The sequence below is a fragment of the Gadus morhua genome, chromosome 4 (genome assembly GCF_902167405.1).
Source record: "Gadus morhua chromosome 4, gadMor3.0, whole genome shotgun sequence".
Classification (NCBI taxonomy): Eukaryota; Metazoa; Chordata; class Actinopteri; order Gadiformes; family Gadidae; genus Gadus; species Gadus morhua.
This window is the reverse complement of record NC_044051.1, coordinates 10190653-10200652: the sequence shown is the minus strand read 5'-3', so window position 1 is coordinate 10200652 and position 10000 is coordinate 10190653. Positions and strand designations below refer to the sequence as shown.

Below are 10000 nucleotides of genomic sequence, written 5' to 3'. Positions count from 1 at the left end.
TACCAGCTAAAGATTAACAAGGATTTACTTCAACTCCACAATGAATTTGTCACCGAGGGATGCGGTGCAGTTCCTAAACAACAAGGCACTTAGTTGCAATGTCTGCATTTCGGGGAGAGGAATAACAAGACACATTCTCCAATATGACTCTTTATCTCATCAAATGAAACCCACAGAACGTGTTCTGTTCTATCTGCACTCAACAGTCCACCAATTCAATTCGATGTTATTTGTATAGCCCTTAATCACCATTACAGGCTCAAAGGCCTTAACATGCCATATTTATGACACTTGAATTGAGTTGAACAGTGAACCCAAAAGGCGGTTAAAAACGCTGGTCAAAAACACGGCCGTAGAAGAGACTATCGTTCACTAGAAATGTAATTCTCTATCCTCAAAGCCATCGGTATTCGGCTTACCTTATACAGTAATATTTCCGAATTCCTCTATTATTTCTTTATCTCTCTGGCTCGTTCTTTCCCTCACTATTTATTTCTCGATTTTTTGCTCTCACTCAGACTGCCTCTGTCTCTCTCTCCCTCTCTCTGTCTTTCCGCCTAATGGCAAGCTCTCTTGCCCTGCTTTTTACTGCTCTACTAACACAGATCCATTACACCAAGGTCAGTGCTCAGAGCTTGAGCGCTGGGATCATCAGATCAGTCCTTAATGCCATATGGGGAGCCTTTTTCTCATCATGCCTTTCACTAAAGGGCGACCTAATGTGGGGTCATTTTAGTATGATGACCCTTCAGCTCTCAAAGTGTGAGCCATCGTGTGCTGCTGAGCTCCAGCCCTGTCCGACGTCGTGGATGGCAAACCTCTCGAACCTGCAATAAACACATCAGCAGACAAACGGGAGATTCCCGTAATTGAAATAATATTTTCCAGAAGCAGATAAACCCTGCATTGATACAAACAGAGCTTTGTACAAACAGGGGCGATGTGTCTATGCTGTGGCAATATTTGTCTTGAAAAAAGACGACTTTTTAGTCTCTGGGAATATTTGATAAGGCAATGAGAGTGTGAAGGACAGTGGCTGCTCCTTTTGACGAAGAGTTGTATGAAGTAAAGCTCCACTGTTGGTCTTTATTGAAACGTTCAATATTAGAGACACATTTTTCTTAAAGGGGAACAGACACTATCTCTTCTCTACTAAAAGAAAGTTCTGCATCATATGTGCGTCGTGAAATGAATCGCAGTCCGCAGTTAAACGTCGGACCATTTACATCATTGGGGCTGCGTTTGTTTTCTCCAACGGTACAATCTGATAAAATGACATAAACGGTCTAACATCTCAACAATCTTTCGACGGGAAATTGAGTCGATGTTGCTGTGTCTTTTGCGCATCATGCAGTCGAAGCAGTACTCACTTATAATAGAGAATAGGGAGGGTGACAGTGTGGCTGTGAACCTTTAAGAAAACATTATGGGTAAATGGTGGATGGACGGAGGTCACAGCGTGGCACTGACTGCTCGCACAAAAGGATCAGCAACACCAGTGTGGTGAGAGTATTCTGAGCACGCGATTGGGTCCCATGGATGCACTCAAATCATCTCTTGTTGCTCTGAGACCAGGGTACGGCAAATAAGTTGGGCTTTGGGGCCTTCGTTTAGCTTGTGTTTTACACAGGCCTCTGTTTTTAGAGTAAAGTCCACAATACACAGTCCTACTGGGACTGAAACATAACATTGATTGAATTTCCGCTGACCAAAATAGATTTGGGTTATATTTTAATAGAGAGCAAAGATATACAGCCATGAGTCATGCCCTCCTTTGCCTTGCTCTGTTAAAACAACGAACCGACAAATATGAGGTGAAATTCACGCTCCCGCGAAAGCTGTGTGAGTTGTCAATTGAGCTCTGTTTAATTATCACACAGCTTCATTAAACCTGCACTCGATGGCTTACAACTCATCAGTACACACACTGCCTAAAAGCAAAGCCTAATAAAAAGACTCGTTACTATTAAGTTCACATTATCTCTCCGATCACCAGCCACCAGTTGGATTAAAAGACCTCATTCAGACTATATTCATTAACCGCTGTGATTCAGTTTCTCAAACAGTGCTCTCTTTTCAACAAAATTAAAGCCGATCTAACCGTCTGATATATGGAATACACAACAGCAAATAGGACATATATAGAGGTGTAGCCTACTTCATAGTAATAACAAGATCCTGAGGACGCAAGGGGAATCTCCAAGCAGGCATACCCACAAATCATGTTCAGGTTCAACTATAAACACGCATACATTCCTTCATACAGAAAGCAGATATTAATGAACGCCAATACAATTATTATTTATTATTACTATATTATATTATGATTAAAAATAATTATTGCACGTTTCATTTTATTACTATATTAATGAAATAAATATTAATATTATACATTTGTAAATATTGTTTTTTTGTCCTTCTAAATTGATGGCCATGGCAGCTAGCTAGACGCTACATGCTAGTCCCCGGCCCTTGCCTCAGCCCATCGGCTGAGCTGCGACCTGCTGACCCCTGGTGGAACCACTACCTTGAGCACGTCGTCCTCCGTGGACCTGCAGGTGGTGGCGTTGGTGATGTCGCTGACGGAGCCGTCGGCCTCCACCGCCATGACCCTCACGGGAACGGCCACCGCCGCGCCCGTGAGCACCGCCGTGTTCAGCACATCACGCCTCTGAGGGAGGAAGAGGAAAATGCATCCTTGAATCTCGGCTTGGAATCATGTGGCCCTCGAGTGGTCGTCAGTATGTAATGTTAATGTGGCCCGCGTGTCTTTACCAAACGCGCTTTGGCCCGCATGGGCTACCATAGCAGGCAGCCAGTCAGGTTGCTAGGAAACGCAGCAAGCAACGGAGTGACACCAAGTGGAAGCGTAGCGTCACATCATGTCCCTCTCAAAACCCAGTGGGAAAAGAAAGGTTGACGATGTCCACAGACAATTTCATGAAAGGTGGGAGTTAGAATATTTTTTTGTTGAGCACAGGGGAACCCCTACCTGCCTTGTATGTGCTGAAAAAGTTGCCGTTGTCAAAGAATACAACATCAGACGCCATTACTCAACGAGGCATGCCGAGGAGTATGCGAAATACCGGGGAGATGAGAGGGAGAAGCGAGTCACAGACCTAAAGAAATGTTTCACCTGGCAACAAACTCTCTTTAGGAAACCAACCGACGAGGCTGATAAAGCAGTAAAGGCCAGCTTTACACTGAGCGAAATGATCGCTAAGGCAGGAAAGCCTTTTACAGAAGGCGAGTTTATTAAGGAGTATATGTTGCAGGCTGCGAGTATTGTTTGCCCCGAAAAGAGAGCTCAGTTTGCCAGCATCAGCTTGTCACCTAACACAGTGGCAGAGCGTGTTACCGAGCTGTCAGGTAACATTTATGATCAACTACGTGACAAAGTCAAAGACTTCCGTGCGTACTCAGTGGCCCTGGATGAGAGCACAGACACCACTGACACTGCCCAACTGGCAATATACGTCCGTGGTGTTGATGATAAGTTTCATGTAACGGAGGAATTACTCAGGGTTATCCCTCTGTGTGGCCAAACCACTGCGCAGGAGATATTCCGCCAGCTGTGTGATGCCCTCTCGGATGCTGGTCTGTCATGGAAAAGGTTGGCTGGGATAACTACAGACGGAGCGCCTTCAATGACAGGGAGGAAGAATGGACTTGTTGCACTTGTGCAAAAAAAATTGAAAGAGGAGGGTGTGGAGGAGGCAATCGCTCTGTTAATAATAAATATTGAGAAAATTGGAACAGTTTTTTTTTTTTTTATATACTAAACACCCTTTTTAAGAAATACTTGAGTACTTGTGGCCCAACCTCAGCCAAGCTCTTCCTCCAGTGACCCCCAGGTAATTTGAGTTTGAGACCCCCGGTCTAGAAGTAATCACTGAGTCACCCTCTTCTACCTCTTTCACCTCTACCGCACCAAGCCGCTGTACGTATATACACACTATACGTATATACATGCTATACGTATATACACGCTATACAGTATATACACGCTATATACACGCTATATACCCACGTCAACATTTTATTGTTGTCATTGTATGACCGCTGTACTAACTTTGTTCCTCCAGGGGCACCCGGTGGCTCACCGGGTAGAGTGCGTATCATTAAAGGCACAATTCGATTCCTGCCCGTTTTCCTTTGCTGCATGTCCTCCCCTCTTTCTCCCATACCTTCCTGTCTATCTCACTCCATCATAAAGCATACAAAAGAAATTATAATAATACCATATATTACGTTTTCCTTTATAGAACGAGTGCTCTCTGAATACGACAGAGTAAGTACATAATGTCTTACAGAAAGCACTGCTCTCCATGAGCATATATTGAACCCTACAATTGCTCAGACTGGGTCCTTTTTGAGAACTCAGAGAAAGACGGGCAAGCGGTTGTTATCTCCTTGATCAGTGGCGTCTTTGCATTAGGGGCCAGTGGGGCACGGCCCCACCAGAGAACGCTGCCGTGCAGGGCACGATTATACTTTTCTTTTTTTTTTCAGAAATGTCATTGAGCATAAGTTAATAATACATTAATTGTTAATAATTAATTACATGTCCGCAGTTTTAATTTGATGAACGCAATTGTTGTAGTGTAGTAGCCTAGTTGTGTGTGAAATAGTTCGTTGCTCCGTCTCGTCTGTTCCGCTCGGTGGGGCACAGCCGAGATGGCCCCGTCTGCTGCAGTGTAGAACACTGGTGCTGTTGCGCGAGCAAGCGCGTGCGCAGCGCCCGCTTCTGTTTCGGCGGTGGGGCCAGAAGTTTAGTGCCCCAAAGCTCTTCTCATTGGCTGATTTGTAGAAAGGGCGGGGTTTACGGCGGGAGCCGATCAGATCTTGCTAGCTAGCTAACGTAGTTACTGTTACAGTTAGAGTTACTGTTACAGTAAATAACAACAAATGGACGTTTCATTCATTAAATGATGAATCGTGTTGAGTATCTGTCTCATGTGAGATTTAGCACTTGAACAGAAGTTGGAGATAAAACGTTTGGGACCACATCGCCCGACGGATTTAATCATTATTCAAGAGGGAAAGGACAAGAATAGATCGTTCAACCAGGAGTGGTTCAAGTGGAAAAAAATGCTTGTGTTTCACCTCAGCCACACAAAGGAGACCAGACAGCACTGTCCTTAAAGCACAGGTAATTACCATCTTAGCCCAAACTTACTTAAACTTTCACCCAGGATTATCCAGGTCTGAATAGGCAACCACTCTATCAGGCTAGATTCATTGTTAATTGTACAGTATGGTGGCCTGCAAACTTAATACAACTTAAACCATACTTTTTCTTTTTTTGGTATATTGTGATTGGTGGCTTTGTATATTGATTGCTGTGTAAAGGGTGTGCGCCGTTGTGTTTTTATTGTTGCCACGTTGTTGTTTTCTTGAGTTTTGATATTGTGAGATCTTGAACGCTGCCATTTGGTGGTGCTATTGCTATAATAGCCTAATATATGTCGTCAGATTCGCGTTTGAGTGATGGCATTATTCAGCTGCAATTTTGGTCCCCTCTGTCACTTGCTACTGTTTTTGTTGTGATGGTAGTAATATGTGGTATTTCTGGATTGCGTTATAATATTTTCCTGCGTGGGCCCCACCAGAGTTTCCCAACCAAAATCGCCACTGTCCGTGATACAGAGCATTGCAAGGACACAAAGGCTACAGTTGGATACGTCTCCACTTCTTGCTGTTTACAGGCCAAAAGGGCTCATTTAGAAATTAATCATTGCTCCTTTAGAGATGCATCGGTGAAGTTTGGCTGCATGTGCAAACAGGGGTTGCTCTCTGAAGCCCCAGCCACAGACGAGTGGTGAAACCTTTTACAAGGCTAGCAAAGCTATGCACCCAAGGGAGGCTACAATGATTCATACTGAGGAGATTGTGGGGAATTGTTGTGGTACTCTCTATTCTGCATAGAATAGAGAGTACCACATATAGCTATTGGCTGAAAGAGCTCTCGCGTTTTGTTCATTAACAAAACAAATACAGCATTTGCGCACTAAAGGCACTTAAATAGACGATTGAGTTGGGTATGTTTTTTATGAGTCTGTATCTGTGTGAAGGATACACAATCACACACAAACGCAGACACACAAACATTAACCCACAAGTTAAGGCTACCTGTGCAACATGATACCTAGTTTAAAACATGACGTGATGGCAAGTAAAACCTGATGAATCAACATACAATCTGCGTATGCAGTCCTCCCCCAACACATACGTGTCAGTGAATACAGTCCTTTACTGGTCCCATAACATCGCCACTGCTTCCACTGTAAACTCCTCCCCTCAACACACATGTATTAGTACTGCCAACTTGAAACATTGCTGAATAACCTCTGCCATCTGTCATAGGTGGATAGGTGGTTTATGTATTTGTGTGTGTGTGTGTGTGTGTGTGTGTGTGTGTGTGTGTGTGTGTGTGTGTGTGTGTGTGTGTGTGTGTGTGTGTGTGTGTGTGTGTGTGTGTGTGTGTGTGTGTGTGTGTGTGCTTGCGTGTGTGCTTGGGCTAGCGCTTGTGTACATGTGTATTTAAGACTCTCTAGCTGATCCCCTTTTTCCTTTTTTTTCTCCGTTTCCCTGCCAGTGCTTGTGGACTTAGCATGCAGTCGCCCTCGCCAGATGTTGCCTGTGCTGCCTCGCCTTCAGACAGCTGCTGACCGCAATTCCAACCGGACCTGCTCCAGTTCAGGGCCGCAACACCAACCCGACATAAGCTCACGGAAATCACGGTGGAACAATAACGGGCGAGAATCCCGCTGTTGGACGCGCTACGCTAACACAGAGCAACCCGAGGGCTTGCATTGTTTTGGCAGTTTGGTTTTGTTACGTCATGATATATTAAATATCGTCAGCGTTGCCACGTCGACAAATAGCCACTTAACGAACAGACGCCACGTGCTCAGTGCTGCCCTGTTTGAGTCGTCATTAACAGTTTTTAATGACGATAAATCGAAGGTGAAACACTTGTAGAATCAACCTCAAAAGGTGTAGTGTGTAGGAGTTAGTTGCCTCGAGTGGGAGGTGTCAGATTGCAACCACTACCTGTTATACAGGAATCTCGCATCCACCAGCACCAAAAGGTGCTTAGCCCATGTAAGTGGAAATAAACCGTGTACATCTGAAATAAACCATGTTAACAAGGCACTTTCTACAGCACTGTTTCAACACGAATAACGCAAACGTTGGCTCCCTCCTCTTGTCCAACCCCGGGAAGGATCACAGAAAGGCGAAGGGCCCAAAATCCGGGGCCAAAACTTTTCACTGGTCTTACTACATTAGTATTGACTGTTGGAGGGAGAGTCCTCTGTCGGACCTGCTTTCAATCTTGTGCCAGTGCTAATGGTTCCAGTAGGGACCAGGTTTAAGGCACCTGCAAAAACAACAGGTACTCCACATCCCCGCCTCCCTTGACCTCCTTGCTTGGCCCTCGGAGGTTCATCCTCAGCAAATGAAGGGTGTCGGTTCACTGCGACTACGAGCACACTAAAGACCAAAGTATGCTACTCAGACTCGGTAATCCGACTCCGTAACTACGGAGACCCCTCGAGCATTTGAGGGTCACCTTCGGGATGTCGGATACTGTCGGATGCCGCCCGATCGACCTTATATGTTGACTACAAACCATGTAAATAGTGTTGCAAATAAACTTCCAAAGGTTTTCAAATCTTATTTGGTGTCTTATTGGTCCTTAATTTGCAAAGTAAACAATGTGCATAGTAAATAAGGTCCAAAGTCAAACCGGGAAAAGTGATTCCGGAAATTATTTTGTTTGAGGACCAATCACAGCCCTTGCCGTCTCTGTTGCGTCAACGGATAGTTAAAAAATATTGGATGCACATGTAAGCTACGGGGAGGGTCTCCGACAGGCTCTCGGGCAACGGAGAGGGCTCTCCGTGTGTACGTATAGCACTTTACGGACGACTATCAACCGGCCTTAATGAGGCACATACTATTGTGACACAATAGTGAGGTATTTTGATAGGATGTTAAGGTGAGTCGCACCACCTCATGCATTGGTCAAGACTTCTCAGTAAGTTCTTGACTAGTCACAACTTAATGTTTAGTCTGTTTGAATTTGTTTTTAGTTCAATTCATCTAACTTTATATGTGTAGAAGGTGTCAAGGGCCTAACACAGGATAAACAAGAGCCAACGACAAGTCAATGTCAAACACTTTGTCTGGCAGAACCAGCCTTTCCTTACGGAAAGTCTGTGACACAGTGTTGATTAACTGTGTCAAGAACCACTTAGTTCTTGATTAATATCCAAACGCAACAAATCACAGACCTTACGCAGGGAACAGTGCCTCTTATAAAACCTGTGGTGCAACAAATGTGATTTCAAATAAGATTTACAGGTATTGCTCTGAGGTCTAACACAAACACAAAGTAACACTTTACAATAAGAGCACAAAAAAACATGTTAATTTATGCTAATTCATTCAGTAATAAGTATTACTATATAACATTAGCATAGGGGTGAGGCAAAGGGTTAGGTAGGATCTCTTAACTCTTTCACTTCAACAGAAAAATCTTCGTAAGACCCTCATTACTGCTTCTACAAGAATCCATAGTTAGCCATTTTGTTTTTTAGAGATTAGTAAAACAATTACTCAAGTCTCAAAATACCAATCAATCCCAGCAACGAATCGAATAAACAAACAATCCAGCAATCTAATAATTTTCCAATAGAATATTTCACGAACAGATGAAGCTAAGAAATCAAACGACAAATCATCCAATGGGCCAATAATCATTCAAACCTCTAGTGATCCACAGAGAGCTGCGACCGGGGTGCTCACCTCGACCATGGGGGCCAGGCCCACAAAGTCCCGGTTGGTGGTGTAGATCCTCATCAGCCCCACGTCCCTCTGGTTCCCGGGCAGCTCCAGGTGCCAAGAGATCATCTGGCTGTCCGGCCTCTCCCACACGTCTCTGGGCACGAAGTCCAGCTGAAACACCTCCAGCAGGCCCCTGGTCAGGAACCATAGCGGGAGGGGGGGTGGGGGGTGCAGGCGTAGGTTAGGAATATAGGAGCATGACGGCACATCTGTTTTTTTAGTGTGGATGATGGCGCCCTGGTTAGACTGATTGATCTCTGGGGCTGGGTGAGGGGGCTCAGCTGTTGCATATTAAGCAATCAATGGGCGCAGGGTGGGACCAGCCACCTCCACACACTCTCCTGGAGGGCTCCATTAACGTCACCTAGGTGGAAGTGTGGCAGCCACCAGGGTGGTGTGTAGGATGCACGTTGCTCCACTGGTGCACGAGTGTAGTGTCAAGCGACAGCGCAATTTCCTGCTGCCCTCACAAAAGCAGGAGATGACACACAGTGCATGGCTGAGATCCACTGAGTTCTGGCAGCGTCTAAGCGTGGGTTCACTAGATGGACTCCAACCCAGTGGCCCATCGGCTGTTATTATACGGAAAATAAATGAATAAATTAAACGCAAATAATGTTTGTTTTCTCAAAAATACCTTGGAAATTTATGATAAAAAAATGTATTTTGTTATCGCAAGTCTTTACGGATCTCTGACCTTTAATTAGTATTATTTTGGCGACCTTAGAGAATTGTGTTTGAGAACTCCTGCTCTAGGATGTTATCCTTCGATCCGATGAATATTACAATAGACATGCATTTAAAATGCAAACCGCAATGCATCCAGTCTCATGCACTTATCCTCTGTAGACCATAGAAGACCAGATAACAAAATCTAACCTTAATATCCCAGGATATTAGACTAAATCAATACTTTCAAATTAAGTTGGCTCCCTCCCCGTAAATAGAATAAAATGCTCTTGAATCTCCAGCGGAAAGGTTTTACAATTGACATTGTTTTATGATGCAGTTGGCCTGTGCCGTGTGATGATGAATAAGTTGGGAATTCCTCTACAATTGATAAATCCACTGCACTGATATTGGTGTGTCAGTGCAGTGTGTGTGGCTAGGGCCAATGGACCAATGATGATTACTTTATAGCATGAGG

At 44.4% G+C, this 10000-nt stretch overlaps 1 protein-coding gene across 1 annotated transcript in view; it reads right to left on the bottom strand.

Moving 5' to 3' along the window:
* The window catches only part of LOC115543031 (transmembrane protein 132C-like), a 33613-nt gene that overhangs the window by 11809 nt on the left and 11804 nt on the right, over positions 1-10000 (bottom strand). The window contains exons 4-5 of the mRNA XM_030355567.1: positions 8815-8986; positions 2528-2671 (exon numbers count right to left, since the gene is read on the bottom strand). Coding sequence (XP_030211427.1) covers positions 2528-2671; positions 8815-8986 — 316 coding nt within the window. The remainder of the gene's footprint in view (positions 1-2527; positions 2672-8814; positions 8987-10000) is intronic.